This window comes from Colossoma macropomum, unplaced genomic scaffold (genome assembly GCF_904425465.1).
Source record: "Colossoma macropomum unplaced genomic scaffold, Colossoma_macropomum, whole genome shotgun sequence".
NCBI lineage: Eukaryota > Metazoa > Chordata > Actinopteri > Characiformes > Serrasalmidae > Colossoma > Colossoma macropomum.
In genome coordinates, this window is record NW_023494792.1 from 55,514,836 (window position 1) to 55,534,796 (window position 19,961).

Here is a 19,961-nt window from a genome sequence, read left to right on the forward strand (position 1 = left end):
AAATTACAGATGACCCCTCTAATCCTGGACATTGTCCATTCATTTTCTTCTGGGTAGAGAATAAGAGCCATCAAAGCCAGCACAAACAGACATGCCACCAGCTTTTTCCTCCGAGATGTAGCACTCTTTAACTACAGTGGACACCTCCTACTGTAGTTTTTAAAACCCTGTGTCTACTCACTGTCCACTCTATTAGACACTCCTATCTTGTTGGTCCCTCTTGTAGATGTAAAGTCAGAGACAATAACTCATCTGTTGCTGCGCAGTTTGTGTTGGTCATCCTCTAGTCCTTCATCAGTGGCTACAGGATGCTGGCTACAGGATGCTGGCTATTAGCAGTGCACCAAATTTATCATGATAAGCACTGATTGGCCAAACCTGATGTTCAATAATGACTACACATTTTACAGGGTTTCTATGAGGAGACACTTTGAACTGGTTAAACCAATACATCGACATAAATAAAATTATAATGTATTGTACAGATACTGTGTATGTGTGTATGGTTTTTGTAATGTAAGTGTTGCTTCTGAGCAAATAAACACTTTCTGCCCAGGGCCCAATTATGCAAAGGAATCTTGGTGTTAAGATCAGTGTGTGTAGAGTGGTTGTGATGCTCACTCTTCCATTTAGGAATCATCTAACATACTAACATGCTTTTGGGGAACCAAGCCAAAATAAAGAGCCTTTTAAATCTAAATTTCTTAGGTGCCTAAAACCTTTGCACAGTATTATAAATATATGCACACACACCCTCACCAGACACACTCACCAGTGGCCTGTATACATATTCAGGTGCTGAGAAAATTCCTCAGAGATTCTGGTCCATGTTGACATGATTGCTTCACATAATTGTTACAGATTTGTCAGCTACACATTCATGCTGTGAATCTTTCATTCTACCACATCCCAAATGTCATCACTTAAAGTATTTAAAGCTTTCATCTTTGAGACATAAAAGAAAATTAAGCTCCACTCCACTTATATTGCTTCAGATTGCTTCAGATAATAAATAAATACACAGGTGTTTCTATCCATCCTTCCACTATCAGAAGGCAGTTTAACACTATGGATCTGAAAGAATGTGTAGCTGTTAAGAAGCCATTACTGATAAAAAGAAATGAACTGTAAATCTTTACAGAAAAGGTCACAAATTAATTGATAATTATATGCTAATAAGTGTTAGTTAAGCATTAGTTACTGGTGAAGTAATTAGTAATTAAGTATACAGTTAACTGATAGTTTAGTTTGTTATTAGTTCATAGCTTATTTACTCATTAACTGTACATTAACTACTGCTTATTACACTGGCAATGAACTGATGGATGTTTATTCAAATAAATTACTAACATGATACCAAACAAGTGCTTATGTGTTAATCTCGTTAATTATCTGCTATTTAATCTTCAGATTTAATGTAATGAATTAATCGCAACTTTGTGTCTCTCCCAGTAATGAGATTATTCTCGCTACAAATTTTACTACTGACTCATGATTAAGACTTGACTAGTTACTGATATGTTTATCTCTACTTGTTTTGTGTCCCCTCAAGTAAAGTGGGAAATATACAAATATTATCAATTAACATTTAATCTGTTAAATCCTAGTTAATAAGATAATAATGTGTAGATTCTGTCAGTGTATGGATATTTCATTTCTATGCTTATAAAGGCAACTATTTACATACTTTGGATAAGCAGCCTGTGTTTTAGGCCTAACCAGTATGTCCATGTAAGTATATATATATATATATATATATATATATATATATATATATATATATATATATATATATATATATAAAATGAGTATTTAATTACTTATAAGCATATAATTCTCAATTTTGAAGTAAAATAACAAAGCTGGACATCTGAGATGCAGAATAAGGTTTTGTGGACTATTAATCTAAATTTGTAATTAGGACTATATGGATTGAAGAAAGCAAAAAGTGCAAATAAAGTCAAAGACTGAACTTTAAATGTGTTCACAAGAACAATTATTAAAATTTCTGCATATTTCTTTGAAAAGCTGAAAGCAATAAAAAACAGAAGCTATACTAAAGGCTGAAGATGGACACATTAAAATTGTTTATTAGTTATTTAGCTGTTTAGGCATCTGTGTAGCTTTTCGGCAAGTAGTAGGATTTGGTATTAAAAATGATTGAAACCTACCTGAACAATGAATTTCAATATCTATAAGATGAACACAGCTATGTTTGCCCCATCCCAGTGATCCACAGTTTTTCAGTGTAGATTCTGATCCACTGCAGTCCACATGACTCATCCAGATCGGATCAGATCCTCCTACAGCAGCATCCAGACTCAATGGCTCACCACAGCTCAACTCTCTACACACCACTGAAACATCTCTCATATCCCACATATAACCACACACTGTTCCCCACTGTCCTCTATGAAGAACCTCCACTCTCCCAGCGCAGCGACTGCCACCACCCACAAGCCTCACACTGTCTGTGAGAGAAAGAGTGAGAGAGAATATATGAATATATAGATGGCAAGACCAAATCAGAAATCGCCAAGCAACTTTTTTTGAATACAAAATGTGTTTAATGTATCAAAATGTGACACCATTCTAACTAACTAATATCGATCAATGAATCAATAAATCAATCAATCAATCACTTACCAGCACACACCACACCCACATCATTATGATGAGTGCAGTTGTGTTTGAGTGAAGATGATGTTGGACAGAAGTGAATCTGAGATTCGTTGCCTCTACACTGAAGCTCTTCTGACCACACCTGACCCTCCCCTCTGCCAAAAGCAGCTGCTCCCAGCACCTCCACAGGAAGCCCACAGCCCAGCTCTCGACACACAACCTCTGCATCCTGCTGGTCAAAGTCAGCATCACACACTGTGGACCAGGTCACTCCATGAAGCACCTCCACTCTCCCAGAGCAGCGAGAACTTCCAACCAGCCTGACTCCTAAAAAATAATAATTAGAAAAAAGATCATTCAAGGATGTCTAAGGGTATGTAAGTTTAAATTTCAGTAATTATACTATTTTTTAGGAGAACATTTATAAGCCAACCATATTAATTAGTTTATAAAGGTAACACAAAATAGTGTGATCTTCCTCTGCTACTTTACCAGCCCTTTTATACCTTACTGGTAATAATGTGACTGTGAAGCCAGTACAGACTGTGCTGACAGTACAGTCGTGAGGAAGTGAAGAAACTAAGAAATTCTTTTGCTGGCTTTTCTCATTCTGCATTGTTTCCAGACTTAATGTTGTTAAAGTTGTTTTTGTGTTTTGAAATGGTAAGGAAATAACATCCATTTTGTCAGGTTTTCAGCTGTTCCTCATGTACATATCTTGAGATTTATGTTCAAATTATACATAGACACATTTATAGCCAAAATGACATGGAGACCCCTCGTTCAGTTCAGGTGTTTCTGTCAAACCTCACACTGACAGGTGTATAAAAACATGTAGCCATAGAATCTCCATAGACAAACATTGGCAGCAGAATAGGCTGTACTGAAGAGATAAGTGACCTTAAATGTGGCACCATCATAAGATATCTTTTGCCACAAGTCAGTCAGTCAGTCAGTCAGTACTATTATCATGAAGCGGCAGACCATGCAAACTCACAGAGTGGTGCTGCTGAAAGCTGAGGCACAGAGGACTCACTACAGAGCACTGCCTCACTACAGAGATTAAAATGCCTCTGGAAGCAACATCAGCACAAGAACTGTGCATCAGAAGCTTCATGAAATGGGTTTCAATAGCCAAGCAGCTGCTTGATCACTATGCACAATGCTAAGCATCAGCTGGAGTGGCGTAAAGCACAAACACCTGAAATTGTACCAAACACCTTCAGGAATAATTGGTTGTGAGTGAGACTTTTATGTCCAACAACAGGACCTGATCCACAAATTCTCTTTTGACTGAATTTCCACAGACTGAACTAGATGGCCTCATACTGCAGCCGGTTTTTAAGGGCTATGCCAGCCTTGCCACACTTCTCCACTGCCTCACTGCCAAGGGGGTAACATTTCATTTGGACCTGGGCTGCAAAGAAGCATTCGAGTGGATACATGAGGCCTTCAACACAGACCCAGTGCGGTCATTCCCCGATCCTACCATCCCATTCATTTCTTTATACACATACCAGCAATGACTGCAATTGTTCTGTTCTCTTCTAAGTGCAAAAGGGTGCAGAGAGTGTCAGAGAGCATTGAGATGGATCACTGAGCTGGAGGAGCTGTGGGCTAGATAGGACTACACATCGAGCAGGGCATAAGCATGTCAATGTCGATTCACTGCGGTCGCATACAGGAGAGGGCTGCAAACACTATAACTGCTGCAGCAGCCCCAGACGCAGTGAAATCAAGCCCCTGTAGTATCAGCACGGAGAAGCCCCAGCAAGTACAGGAGGGTGACAACATGCTGGGGAGGATAATAAACTGGCAGCACAGCAGCAGAGGCCAGAGTGGTTGGCTGCAGTGGCTCACAGATTAGCTATAAAAGCCTACGATTCCCAAAGGGATAGCCTAGCAGTCCGTGGGAGTCTCCTCTTTCAGTGCAGGAAGATGTTGTTACCATGGTGTGGTAGCATCCAGTGCCCAAAGCATTACAATGCCATGATTATGGTTGACTGACTAGTGGAAAAGATGTTTTGTTTGGGGCAACAGAGGAGCTGCACAGTGATCAGGTACAGAGCTTTGAGTCAGCGGTTATGCAAGAGATCTGTCTCTGTGATGGGGGTGCCCTTTCAGAAGAACTATTGCTAACAGTGGAATTAGTCTGCGCAGTGTTATAAGCTGAGGACTTGACTCAACAGCTATCAGCAGATGAGTTGAAAAGCCTTAGCAACTTATTTACTTTGCTGATCTTTAGACTAACTGTATTTATGGTAAGACATCATTAAAATGAACATTAGCAAATACAGTAACCAAGATAAATTTTACTTTAAAGCTGCTTGTTAAAAGTTTTTCAAATTTAACTGTGAGTGTAGTCTGTATGGTAATTTTATCCAAAACTTTTTTGGCTTCAAATTTGTAACAAAAAAATAGTATCTTTCAGGTGATCAGGACTGCACAGATCTGAATTACATGTTCCACAGTAATACCTTTCACCCTTGCATAATAGAGAAAGTAGTTCTTAGAGATAGCTAATAAGTACAGGGAGTCATGTCAATCACTTGATCAATTATATACGGTCAATTATATATTTTTCAGAACACATACCAGTGGGGCCAGCTGGCAGCAACCAATAAGCAAGATGGTTTAACAAGGTGGTGGACAATTAAAAACACTGTGCAATTTTATGTGTGTTGGTGCAACCTGTGCCACAGCTTTAAAACAATTTTATATATTCCCTACACCAAGATTCACTACTGACTGTGGCAGTAAAGTCAGTGATGCCACTTTCCCCATCTATACAAAGAAGGGCCTATGACACCTGCTGCTAGTGAGTAGGCACAATTTAGTAGTTTGTTGGGTGTGAGTTTGGGCGGGGCAGTGCACAGTAACAGTGCACAGTAACTTAGAAAAGGGGGCATCAAAGACAAGCCCACAAGACTATTTTGTAGTCATGTATGCATCTGCTTAGTAATGTATGTTCACTGGAACTTTGATTGAAGCATTTCCAATTAACCTTCGTTCACTGGCCTGTACAGTGTGGTTATAGTGACACTTTGTGATTCTCTATTTCTATATCAGTCATTACTCTCATTGTTGCAAACAGTACTGCAATGCTTTTCTGAAATAAAAAATACAGATACCAGTGTAAACTATAAGTACAATTCATAACTAAAGTAACAAAATTTAAGAGGTATAAAATGTGAATGTGCTCATTTAAAATCGGTCTATAGTCAGTTTATTTCTAAAATGTGAATATAGTTTACCTGAGCAGATGACTGAGCATCTTTGGAATGACCACAATCATGTTTACTTGATTCTAGTGATGAACAATTTTTCAGTGTAGATTCTGATCCACTACAGTGAACATTATCCATCCAGATTGGTCCTGATCCTGGTCCAAAGTGACCATCACTCAGTGCATCTACAGCTTCTCCACAGCGCAGCTCTCTACACACCACTGCAGCGTCTCTCATATCCCAGTAATTACTACACACTGTTCCCCACTGTCCCCTATGAAGAACTTCCACTCTCCCAGCACAGCGACTGCCACCATCCACCAACCTCACACTGTCTGTATAACAGAGAGAGAGAGAGAAAGAGAGAGAGAGAGAATACGAGACGAAAAATGAAAGACATCTCCGCATTGCTACACTATCAACTTACAATGATGCAAAGAAAAAATGTTTGTAAATGCACTTACCAGCACACACCAGTCCCACATCACTGTCATGGAAGCAGTTGTGTTTAAGTGAAGATGATGTTGGACAGAAGTGAATCTGAGATTCGTTGCCTCTACAATGAAGCTCCTCTGACCACACCTGACCCTCCCCTCTGCCAAAAGCAGCTGCTCCCAGCACCTCCACAGGAAGCCCACAGCCCAGCTCTCGACACACAACCTCTGCATCCTGCTGGTCAAAGTCAGCATCACACACTGTGGACCAGGTCTCTCCATGAAGCACCTCCACTCTCCCAGAGCAGCGAGAACCACCAACCAGCCTGACTCCTGAAATGTTAGTGAGAACAGAGAACATTTTACAGTGATGATTAAAGGTGACTAAAATAAAAGTGTTGAGGAAAAAAAAAGTATTTAGTAGACAGTTTTGATGGACCTTAAATGTCTTGGGGAATAAACTAAAAAACAATAATAAATACTGGGATATAGACAGACCAAAAAAATGAAAGAAAAACTTAAATGAATAGTGGAAAAGCCATAACAAGTACAGATGCTTCCAGACCAATGTATTTTTATGATGCAATAATGTTATTTATTATCATTAATGATCCTACAGCAGCACTACCTGGGACAAAGGGAGGTCTTGCCCAAGGGCAGAACCAGATATACTGAGTGAGTCCTGGGATTTAAACATGTGCCTTTTGGTTGCTGGTTCACCTCTCCTACCACTAGGCTATCAGACACCCCAGTAGTTCAAATCCTACCATGCTCTGTCACATATTTCAACATGCTTAGCAGATGTAGTTGATCTTCATCAATCAATAAAAAAAATCAATAGAACATATCTAGGTGAATTTAAAAGAGGCATGGATGGCAGGAGCTTCACTCACAAAGACTGACTAGTGTGTAAAAAGCTACAGTAACTAAAGTCATATCTGCATTGAGATCTATGAGTAAAACATTAGTATACTGGGTGGAAATTGTGGTCAAAAGCAATGATTCAATGATTCTTATGCTTGTGCTTTAGAATCAGAATCTTTATTTGCTATGCACCAAATATACAAGGGATATCTCTTGAAGCAGATGTCAAAATAAAATTAAATTGAAGGCGAAGCTAAAAATGAACCTTTAGGACCCAGAGCCTGCAATTTGCAAAATGGTAGGCCATTTCTAGACCTCATAACTTCAGAACGGTTTAAGGTACAAACATGATCCACATATCAGGACATTCAGCAGACCCGCCCCTAACTAGCAAGCATTAGTGAGTAATTTGGCTTGGAAAATCACTTAAAAGCGACATGATTCACACATCCGATCACTCATCAGACTCTGCCCTCACCATCCAGAGTGATTTCATCCACCTGTGACCATCCATCAGCCAGTGATCCAGCTCCAAAATCAACCAAATCCCACTCACTACTGTTATATTACATATGGCAAATATTATTAGAAAATTAATTATATCTAGCTCTGTCTTTCATTTTACATTGATTGAGTATTAAAAATATCTGATAATAAATATGCAACATAATTTGTAATTAAAAATAAAGCCTGATTTTAACCATGTTTCTCGATCCCCTACTCTGACAAACTTCACACAGTATGAAACCTGTCATACCTGAGACAATAAAATACTGCATCTGTTTGATGCCAACACCAAGGAGGCATATAACTCATCACCCCTCCCCCCACTTGCAAGATCAGGTCACAACCTGGTTCATCTTGGGCCTTTGTACAAACCACTTGTCCATAGGGAGCGCACAGTGAAGAAATGGTCTGAGGAGACTGGAGAGGCTTTGAAATGCTGTTTTGACACAACAGTGTGGGAGGAACTGTGTGATCCTTATGGGGAGGACATTGACAGTTTCACACACTGTATAACTGACTATATAAACTTCTGCGTGAAGAAGTTTACAACTTTATCATTAGAAAAGCAGAAATGTTAAAGGTGTTTTATAATAAGCACAGCAATGTGTAACGTTGCATGGCTCACCAGACCACCATAGGTTTTGGGGACACAGGACCCAAGTGCCAAGCTTCTTTACAGCAGATGGATAAGCTGTATAAGGATAAGGACTTCAGGACCTGATGAGTCTGGGGATCGAACCCAGGCCCTATAGTTGCTGCACAAGTGCTCTATAAGTGCAAAACTCTCAGCCCTCTTACCAAAATTACCAGCTGTTTCTTCAGCAATGTGTGTCTACTTCTCTGCGGTTATAAAGCCCTCTGCCCAGGTGTAGGAAGTTGGGTTTGATTGGACTTGGGAGGTGTGCGTTGTAACGGGTTTTGCAATTTTTAATATTATTATTGCTAGAACCTTATGTGAGGGTGTGAGGTTTATTTGAAGTCTACAGACCAGGGCAAGAGAGAGAAACGCTCACACCAAGGATGCTTCAGAAAAGGGAATTTATTGGCTAAATATCAAACTACTTTTGGACTACATTCAATGATAAACAATAGAAAATAAAACGAGAAAACAAAAGAAAACAAAGTGATAGTAATAAAAGACAAAATAGCTCGAGTAAGCTAAGAGTGATTCACGGCTAAATGGTATGAGGCAGTGTGGTTTGGGGAGCCACTTGGGAGAGCCTCTAGAGAATTAACCTAAGCCTGGACGGGAATAACTGTATGGCTGGATGTACCTATAAAAGTTCTCTTATTAAATAAATTGGCGTCAGGGCCCTGACTGCAAACTGATGGTTCCAGCTTACGTGGGAGTCGGGGGCTGATTTCAGGAGGGGTCATCTCAGGACAGACTCGATTGAAGGCTGGAGCTCACACGGTGGTTCCTCTCCTAGCTGGCCGTGGATGCTGCATCTCCGTGTGGGCACGCGCCTTTCCGTTAGTGATTGGGCGGAGGCGTCTCGTGGCCGTCTGACGGTAGAGCTTGGGTGGCCTTTTGAGGGTTGATCTGTTCACAGATCAGTGCGTGGCTCTGGGTGCGATGCTGGGTCTCCGTGGCGTCCGAACCGCTCCCACTCCGCTGGCGAGGTTCAGGTTGCAATCAGGGTTCTGAGGCTGGTGGTGCCAATTTAACTAACTACCTCTCTTTAGCAGAATCGAAAGTTATGGATATATCCTCCCTGGCCCGACAAGAAATATCCACCTTCCTTCTCTGAGGGTGGTTCAAACTTAAGGTGTGTAGATGAACAGGCAAGTTACAAACAAACAAAGGTTTCAGATCTGAAAATTTAGCGTCCTAATACTTCTGACCTGTCTTTCTGACCTAGGCCGGCACAAACTTAGAAACTTGTTGCGAACGCAGGAACTCTCCCAAATTTGCGGTGCACTCTGGTTTTGCTCGGCTGGAGGCCGTACCCTTTGGAGGTGGTGCCAGAGTGCTGATAGGTTCTTTTCACCTAAGGTTCTCTGATTGGTTGTGCATAGTTTGAGGAATGCCTTCCCCAAAATCACTGCCTCCTTTGTTTCAGCTAGTTTAAACAAAGAAAAAGAACATTTCTATATCATCCAATTGGTTTAACTTTCAAAATCAAGGAATGAACAATTAGGATATTCAGGCATGTTTCTAAGAGAGAGTTTAACCCTTGTTACCTGATACACAATACATGTCAAAGAACACAGGTACTACTTGCCTCATCATATCTGAACATGACCCAATGCATGAAAAAAATAAAATCAACAATAAAAGGAAAGGAACAAAGGAAGAAAAGAAAAGAAAACCACATTCAGGATACATCTTGGTCAATGGTCTAAACTCATAGCAATTAAATGGTTGGGTCTGACTGTTATCAAAGTTATACTCTACGTATTTCTAGCACTTAACGATAGAAAAAGATACAGGTAATATTTAGGTACTACCCAACAACAAGATTAATACCACAAGTAGTATTACTTACAGATCATAGCAACGTTGATAATCAAGCAGACAAAGCACGAATCATCAAGCAGAATCAAGCAGACAAAGCACGAAGTTTTCTTGCTTTTTATAAGCACAAGTCCTTACGGTGGTGATGCGGTAATTTGCGGTTTCACCCCTTGGGGGTGCTGTGGGTCCATGCTTGAGATCCCTAGGGAATTTAGAAAGTTGGAATTTTGCCGTCCAAAGTCGTACAAATTCCGTTTTGGTATGTCTAGTTTAGTTAAAAAGAGTTCTAACAAATGGTTGCAGTTTAGAGTGGACAAACACCTTAGAAATGTACTTTCTGTTACTTAAGATAAAAAGTTGTCCAGAGTACTTTGGAGAGGCTTCTGCCACATTCCAGAGGAAGTGTCCTGTTTTTCTGCTGGGTGAATTCAGCTGTAAATCTGACTGAGTCTGGGGTTGGGGGTACTAAGCCGACAGCTTTACGCCTCACTCCCAGACTTGCTGGAGCCAAAAGGCCCTTAACTTTTGGGTAAACACTCTGCTTGAGGTAGAGTTTCAGCCAGTGTTCGCTACAGCGTTACCTCCCTCTGGTGGCCAGGAGCGCCACAGCTCTGGAACAAGCCCTTACAGGACCCCCTCCCCGAGGAACGGCACCTGTCGTTTCCAACCCCGCACCCGCCGGGCATTGAGCAGACGCTCGACTGTGTAGGTGGGTGTGCTATCAATTATTCGAGGGGCAGGGGGTGCACAAGACGGGCTTCAGGCAAAAAACGTGGAATGTAAGGTTGGCATGGAGAGTTGAGGGAAGTGCCAATCGATATAACACTGGATTAACCCTACGGACCACTTTGATGGGTCCAACGTATCGAGGCGCTAGATTTCGGCACTTCACTCGGAGAGGTAGATCTTTGGCCGACAGCCAGATTCTTTGTCCAGGGCGAAAGGAAGGTGCAGGTGGCCTTCTCCAATCTGCTGACCACTTGTGAGTTGCAGTGGCAGCCTGGAGGGCTCTACATGCCCATTGTCAGGCCAGATGGCAGCGGGCCACAAGACGTCCTGCTGCTGGGGCTTCCACATCCTTCTTCTGTTCTGTAAACATGGGTGGAGCGCACCCAAACTGGCACCCTAATGGGACATGCCCAGGAACGAGTGCCATAATGTGGTGTTCCGACCAGGAGGAAGCGTTAGAGGAGGCCAGACACCGGAGAGTGCGTTTTAGGTCCTGATTAACCTTTTCTGTCTGGCCGTTTGACTGGGGGTGGAAGCCTGATGAAAGGCTGGATTTCACCCTCAGTAGCTTGCAAAAGGCTACCAAGGATCAGCTGGCGAATTGAGGTCCTCTGTCCGATACAACATCTCTAGGAAACACATGGACTCTGACTACTTGTTCTAGAAATAATTAAGCTGTCTCCCTCCTCCGCTGATGGAAGCTTTGGTAGAGCAACAAACTTGCTCGCCTTAAAGAAACAGTCAACAATTACCAGGATAACAGTGTTGCCCTGGGAGGGGGCAACCCTGTTATAAAGTCAAGAGAAGCATGAGACCATGGGCGAGAGGGGATGGGTAATGGATAAAGCAGGCCTGCCAGTTTAGTTCTGGGCTCCTTGTTGAAGGTGCACACCCTGCAAGCTGCTACATAGGCCTGCACGTCTAGGTCCATGTTTGGCCACCAGAACCGTCTACACAGGAACTCTAATGTGCGGGTCACCCCTGGGTGTGCAGTGAACAGGAAAGAGCGCCCCCATTGCAGCACCTGGTTCCTAACAGCTGTAGCAATGGATAGCCTATCACAGCGCCCCCTATATTGCTACAGCTGTTAGGAACCTCCCGGATCTGGTTCATTTCTTAGGGCCCGTTGTACAGCGGTTTCCACCCCCACTGGATGGGAGCCACTATTTGGCCCTCTGGGACTATGGTTGTTGGCTGTTGCTCTAGAGGGGAGGGCTCCCACTGGCAGGAAAGAGCATCTGGCTTAGCATTTTTCAACCTAGGTCTGTACGACAACACAAAGTCGAATCGGGCAAAGAACAGTGCCCACCTGGCCTGGCATGGATTTAGCCATTTGGCCTGCTTGATATAAGTCAAGTTTTTGTGATCTGTCCAAACCAGGAAGGGATGTTTGTCTCCCTCCAGCCAGTGCCTCCTCTCCTCTAAGGCCAGCTTGACTTGCTCCAAGGGGGAGAGGCGGTGTGAGAAGAAGGTGAAGGGGTGTAGCTTCTGGTTAGGACCAGACCGCTGGGAGAATACTGCCCCTACGCCTATCTCAGAGGCATCCACCTCTACCACAAAGGGGAGCTCTGTGTTTGGAAGTTGGAGCACTGGGGCCAAGGTCAGACACCGCTTGATTCCCTCGAAAGCTTCCTGGGCTTCTGGAGTCCACCGGAACAAGTGGTTGAACAACCCGTTGGATGTGGGCTACGTGGTCTTGGTTCTTGCTGTAGACGAGAATGTCATCCAAATAGACGAACACGTAACAATCAAGCGCCTCCCTCAGAACCTCGTTGATGTAGCGCTGGAAGACGGCTGGGGCATTCATCAACCCAAAGGGCATAACTAAGTATTCATAGTAGCCCAATAGGGTGATGAAGGCCATCTTCCATTCATCCTACTCCTTAACCCTGATTAGGTTGTAGGCACTGTACAGGTAAAGCTTGGTGAAGATGGAAGCCTGTTGCAGTGCCTCAAAGGCAGAGAACATGAGAGGCAAGGGATAGCGGTCGTTAATCTTCCCTACAAAGAAGAACCCAGCTCCTGCTGGGGAGGTCGATGGCCAGATGATACCTACTGCCAAGGACTCCTTGTAATGCTGGAGCCAGGGAAAGCCCGGCACTAACTGCACATTGGGGGCACAGATCAGGTATAAGGAGACCTGCTCATTGTGCTGTCCGATGCGCAGCGTGAAGGGTTTGGTTTGGTGGGAAACCGCCCCTGACTTGAGAGATCGCCCATCGATGGCTGAAACGGGTAGGTGCTGGTCTAGAGCAATCAAAGGCAACCTCAGAGCCCTGGCTAGCACTGCATCAATGAAGTTCCCCGCTGCCCCTGAGTCGACAAAGGCCCTCACTGTCTTGCCCCCATGAGATGACAGCGTTGAGGAACACCCCATTAGGTCCGGAGGAATGGATGAGTCTGTCACGGGTTCCCCCGTCCGTGATGGACGCGGTCATTTCCCGACAACTCGAGGCATGCGGGCCGCAAATATCCTGCTTGACCACAATAGAGGCACCGGCCTTCCCGCATGCGGGCCTCTCGCTCATGCCATGCCAGAGCAGCCATGAACAGGTCTGCCGAAGCACACACATACAGGAATGGCCCAAGTGAGGGCTTGACCCGAAAGGAGAGAAATTATATATGCTACTTTAGCCCTTTCTGAGGGGAACCTGGAGGGCTGCTGTTCAAATGCAAGCGAGCATTAAAGGAGGAAAACTCCACACCCTCCAGGATCCCCCATGTAGTGTTCTGGGGTGGGCAAATGGGGCTCTGCCCATGCAGCCCCTGCAGACTGAGGAGCAGAGGCTGGAGTGGGCAACTGGGGCTCTACCTAAGCAGCAGATGCCCCGGCAGACTGAGGGGCTCCCTCAGGGGGGATAACCCGCTGTATGGTTGTAGTAAGGCCCTGCGGCTGGGTTAGTATTTGCTGCAGGGCCTGCTCGTGCCTTCCAACAGCGCCCCCTTGATTAATCAGGGCAGCCCTCACCTAATCCATATCAGGCTGCTCAGCTGGGGCCATGTTTGGCTGTGTCTTTCTGTAATGTTGGGTGGCTCACCAGACCACCACAGGTTTTGGGGACACAGGACCCAAGTGCCAAGCTTCTGTACAGCAGATGGATAAGCTGTATAAGGATAAGGACTTCAGGACCTGATGCGTCTGGGGATCAAACCAGGGCCCTATTGGTGCTGTGTGAGCGCTCTACCACTCCACCATGTGGGATTGCCCAAAAATGGGTGGGAAAAGCCACCCGTTTTTGTCAGGCGGGAAAACGAACAAAGAACGGCAGGGGGAACTGGCTTTCTCAGAAGTTGAGGGAAAATGAAATAACTGAAAAAGGACAAATGACTTTCCCAACAGAAACAGGACCAAAAAACAGAACAGAAAGTTTTCTTTTCTTTTGAGAGCAGAGAAAGAAGTCTCGAGAGGAGGCTGGAGAGAACTCGAAAAATGAGGGGGAGTGCAAAACTCTCAGCCCTCTTACTCAGCCCTCTTACAGGCCGTTTCTGTTGGCTCACAATGAGACAAAGACACAGCAATGTGTGTCTACTTCTCTGCGGTTATAAAGCCCTCTGCCCAGCTGTAGGAAGTTGGGCTTGATTTTGACCTGGGAAGTGTGCGTCACCTTCCTCTGGTGGCCGGGAGCGCCGCAGCCCTGGAGCCAACACTTACACAATGTGTAACTGATTTGAATAGAATCAAATTGTATGGGTTTTTATAAATTGTTAAGTGTAGTGATTAATTTTGCAAAAGATCTGAGGTGTTCTGCTGCTTGTGTATGTGGCTGTATGAACTATGTGTAGTATTTGGACAAAATGAGCCCTGTTTTCAAAATTGTGCTTAAGCAATCGTAAAAAAAAAATACTTTGTGGCTGTGTATTTTGTCTGTTTAGGCTCAAAGCTGCATTTTCTTGAGCCATGCTATCAAGTTATTCTTGAGAATTTGGTATGTTCTGCCATACACTGTTAATACTTGATGAAAAGTACATTATGTTCACCTACTGTGAACGGTTTACATGTGGAGAATGTAAAGAATGCAATGTATCTTTCTTCTGTGTTTTTATAGATTGATACAGCATATACCTTGTGCCAGATACTGTGTTCCTCTACTACAGCTATTATGACAGGTTTTGGATTTTACTGGGGATGCTGCTCTAAATTTTGAAGAGAATATTTTACTGTTTTTTAAGCTTCCTTCTAGCCTATTCAGTTAATTATGAGCCCCTGGCAAGAGGGGTTCACTGTGTTTTATTTATTTTTTATTTTCTATATTTTTCTTTGTCCTTAACTCACGCTTAGGTGTTGGCCAAGTCAGGGGAGTTTGGGGGCTAATTGATAACTGGTGGTAATTGTGCTGTGTTCACTAGAATGACAGAAATTTGCAGTGCAGTGTATTTGCTGGAATGCTTTACAGAGTTGATTCACATGTGGTATTGTGATCATAATATGTGGTTAGTGTCCCAACTCCCACATGCTTAAGCCCACTAGCCTTGTGAATCTTTTTCTATTTTCTTTTTTTTAGTTTGACAAACCATACTGACAGTGGTTTTATGATTTTAAGCACAGTTAATAAACATTGTATTTTGTGTTTTCCCAAACCTGTGTTTGTGAATTTCTGATAGACAGAGCCCCACCCCGCTCTAGGAATAAACCGAGGGGTAGCACAGTCTGGTATGAACTAAGGGGGCACCAGACTTACATTCACAGATGTGAATTAGAGGTGCTTCTGGCACTAATATAAACAAATTAAAAAAAACATTGAAAGGTGGACTTGTCAGACCACAGCACACATTTACACTTTACATTTCAGTCTGTCTCAGATAAGTTTTATCCCAGAGCTTTAGCTCATAGTAGAATCATTGATGAATGTCAGAATCTTTGTGAAAACTGCATAAACGTTACCCAATTTTTCTCCCCAATTTAGTCGTCTCCAATTCCACCCGCTAGTTAGGACTCCCGCAATCACAGGATGCTATCAACGCTAGGAGAGTGAAAGCTAACACAGGCTTCCTCCAAGACCTATGAAGCCAACCACCGCTTCTTTTCGAACTGCCGCTCACGCAACGTCACTGGACAGCGGAACGCGCTCGGAGGAAAGCGCCAACCGCCAGATCTGTTACGTCAGCTAACAGACGCCTGCGCTGACTAGCATCGCGCTGAGTGATGGGGGGAGAAGGAGGGGCCATCCTACCCACCCAGAGAGAGCGAGGCCAATTGTGCTTTCTCGGACTCCCGGCTACGGATGGCTGTAGCATCACCAGGGATCGAACTCGCGATCTCCTGATGATAGGGCCAACGCTTAGACGGTTGCGCCACTCGGGAGCATAAACGGGTTTTAAGAACGGTTGGTGAATGAGTCTCAATGTTCTTAAACTGTCGGCACATTTTTGGGCGAAGTGGTGGGCCTTCACCCATCCTCTGTCATAAAGAACTGTGCCTTTCTTGAATGCTCCTTATATACCTAAACATGATTGCACCACCTGTTGAAAATGTGTTTTTAGACCAATTTACAGTGTTTCAGACATTTAAAAGACAAAACATTAAATAATTTGTTTCTATACTGTTTTCATTTAATAACAGGTCAAAGTAAATTTAGGAATCATTGCTTTCTTCACTGTTTTGATTTGCATTTTACTTACAGTCCCAACTCTTTTTGGTGTTGTGTATATATACACCAACCAGACACTTCATTAAGTACACCTCCTTGTTTCTGCATTTACTGTCTATTTTATAGGGTCCACTTACCAATTACCAATTGTTCTACAATTACAGACTGTCCATCTGTTTCTCTTCATACTTTGTTAGCCCCCTTTTAACCTGTTCTTCAATAGTCAGACCTCAAAATTAATGGTGCCATTTTTCATCAGCTCTCAATGTTTAATATGCCACTGTGCAAAACCTTTATAATACTTAAAATTGTCACTGGAGAGCAGGCACAGTTTGGTTGCTTAAGTAGTAATTGAGCCAGAAAATAACACCATAAAAAAGAATAAAAAAAAGCCTGCTATCATCAGTTATGTTGCAATGGTTACAATCACCATGCAGTCTGAATCGTGCACAGTCCTGATCAGAGAAATTGAATATTTATAGCTTTTGGCTCCATTTGAATATTTTTTCCACATGTGACTAATAATCATCAACTGTGTTTAATGATCATCAAGTCACATATCTGAAGAATTCAGAAGAACTATTTGTTATAATAATAATAATAATAATAATAATAATAATAATAATAATAATTTTACTGAAACCTAAATGTGATCATAAGTTCAATAAAATGTTGAATATTACTTTGGGACTGTGTTTACTTAATAGGACATTTATTCAGATTAGGTTTGTTACTTGGTTCTTGCAACAAGAAAATGCACTTGAATATATAATGTATACTTGAATATAAGTTTGCATAATTAAAATTGGATCTGCAAACAGAACACAACAATATTACAATAACTTTGTCAATAATCGTATTTTCATAGTATCCGGATATGCAATATTCCCCCCCCAAAGTGCCCCCCAAAAAATGCCCTTTTGAAACACCTCAGCCCCTGCCCTCACCAAAGTCTGTGCATGCCACTAAGTGAGGGGATCTGGTGACTCTATTATGGTGTGGGGGGCATTTTGCTAGGATGCTTTGAGTCCACTTGTCCCTACAGAGAGACGAGTCACTGCAAGTCAATACTAATCACCTTTATCCTATGAAGACACATTTCAATCCTGATGGCAGTGGTCTCCACCAGGATGAAAATGCTCCCATCCACAAGGCATTAGGGGTCGCTATATGGTTTGATGAGTGTATAATGAAAATTTTATGCTATGGCATTCATAGTCACCAGATCTAAACCTATCTAAACACCTATGGGAGATTTCAGACAGTGTTAAACAGGCTCCCCACCACCATCATCAAAACACCAACCGAGGTACATATCTTTTAAAAGAATGGTGTTCCATCCCTCCAGTACAGTTTCAGAGATGTACAATATATGCCAAGGTGCATTAAAGGTCTTCTGGTGTCGACTTACTTTGGTGTTTCCTTTATACCTTACATGTTTGTATGTATATGTACAAATCTTCAAGTATAGGATTTCAAAGGAAATAATACATTCAGAGATATGCAAAAGAGAAAAAATTAATGCTGATCATAACTGAGTGACTGATTGATTTTTGTATTAAGGTTTAGAGTAACTTACCTGAGCAGAAAACTCCAGCATCATTAGAGTGATTACACGCATGTCTACCCCAAAGTGTTGAGTGGCAGTTCTTCAGTGTAGACTCTGATCCACTACAGTCCACATCAACCATCCAAATTTTTCCTGATCCTGGTCCAAAGTGAGCATCACTCAGTGCATCAACAGCCTCTCCACAGCCCAGCTCTCTACACACCACTGCAGCATCTCTCATATCCCAGCCATCATCACACACTGTTCCCCACTGTCCTCTATGAAGAACCTCCACTCTCCCAGCACAGCGACTGCCACCATCTACCACCCGCACACTGCCTATACATGAAAGAAAAATGAGTGACATGAAAACAGGCAGAGAGATACAGAAATTTGCTATATTAAAGCAGAGTCAGTGAGATGCTCTAACACTCTAACAATTTCAAACATTAATCAGAGATATATTTCTTACCAGCACACACCACACCCACATCATTATCATGAGTGCAGGTGTTTTTGAGTGAAGATGATGTTGGACAGAAGTGAATCTGAGATTCGTTGCCTCTACACTGAAGCTCTTCTGACCACACCTGACCCTCCCCTCTGCCAAAAGCAGCTGCTCCCAGCACCTCCACAGGAAGCCCACAGCCCAGCTCTCGACACACAACCTCTGCATCCTGCTGGTCAAAGTCAGCATCACACACTGTGGACCAGGTCTCTCCATGAAGCACCTCCACTCTCCCAGAGCAGCGAGAACCACCAACCAGCCTGACTCCTGAAATGTTATGAGAAAACAGAGTCAGAGTATTCATATTTTCAAGATGGAGAAAGTGGTAATAAGATGTATTTTAATTAAAATGCCCTAAAAATGTCATAATATTTGTTTAATATTATATTTGTTTAATTATATACTGTGTTTTCCAAAAAGTATGACCACTGTAGGAACCACAAAGCATCCAGCCTTGGAACCCCTACAACCAGGTGACCTGACTTCTCTACATGGTTTCCCCAGGGATAAGAAGGACATGGAAACCTTTCTGTGGGCAAGACCAGACTTCCTTTAAAAGCGCTGTAAAAGGGGATCTTTTCTCTTACGTGTGTAAGTTTTATACAAAGCATGCCATGTTTTGTCTTGATTTAAAGGTAAAAGTAATCATGCCAGAGACATTGAAATGATCTTCAAAGTTGTGGGACACACCAGTTGCATGATATGGACATAATGTGGATTTTATGTCCAGCATCTCAAAGTGGAGGCTTTTTGATTCAAGATACCAGCCAGGCCAAAGTAGCTGAACCCAAGGACACACTTTTGAGTGATAATATAAACTTCTCTCTGCTTCTCTTCCAATAGTAGAATGATGGCAAGACTCAATAAGCTATAAACTATCAAGAATCTAATTTGGTGTAAATTCCAGATAGATAGGTTTTTCATTGTTATTTGTGATTTTACATAAGGTGTTCATTTTTCCTACTCTTGGTTTTCACTTAGGCAACTTAATAATACAGCATATTTGACTTTACCTGTGTCTCTTCAGTTTCTTATATTACCTTCTCCAGCTTGTTTATATCACTGTGTACACTGGTGTCTTTTTCTATACTCTCTTTTCTCTTTCTTTGTCTTTCTTTTAAGCCTTTTTTATATCATTAAACTTTGTAAATACTTTACCCATGTGTGCATATTTTGTACTATAGAATTTCTAACAGCTAAGACAGAACTCAGGTTTTCTTTAGATAACAAAAAAAAATTATACACCTCATTGTTATTAATGGTCTCTGTAGAGTTAACTATGAAGTACACCTGATTTAGAGACTATTTTGCCCTGTTGGATTAGTTATCCGCTTATGAGAAATGATTATTACCTTAATTAATAGCAATAATTTAGCCACAACTCCCATACCATTAAAAATGTGTGAAAATATAGCAGCATACCTGAACAGATGACTCCAGCATCATTAGAATGATCACAGTTATGTTTACCCCAT

At 42.4% G+C, this 19,961-nt stretch overlaps 1 protein-coding gene across 1 annotated transcript; it reads right to left on the bottom strand.

Annotated features, from left to right (window-relative positions):
- Nucleotides 1–13,244: 13,244 nt before the first annotated feature.
- LOC118811250 (deleted in malignant brain tumors 1 protein-like) lies at nt 13,245–19,648 on the bottom strand. The gene is made up of 4 exons (XM_036575405.1): nt 19,645–19,648; nt 18,451–18,753; nt 18,009–18,317; nt 13,245–13,396 (listed from the first exon to the last, which is right to left on the bottom strand). The coding sequence occupies exons 1-4, from the start codon at nt 19,646–19,648 to the stop codon at nt 13,245–13,247; spliced, it is 768 nt and encodes a 255-aa protein (XP_036431298.1).
- Between the last annotated feature and the right edge of the window lie 313 nt (nt 19,649–19,961).

Coding starts and splice junctions, on each gene's coding strand:
- LOC118811250 (XM_036575405.1), bottom strand. Junction 18,318..18,450: donor TGTGGGTGTGGTGTGTGCTG/GTAAGAAATATA, acceptor TTTCATGTATAG/GCAGTGTGCGGGTGGTAGAT. Junction 13,397..18,008: donor TGCTGGAGTTTTCTGCTCAG/GTAAGTTACTCT, acceptor GTGCTTCGGCAG/ACCTGTTCATGGCTGCTCTG.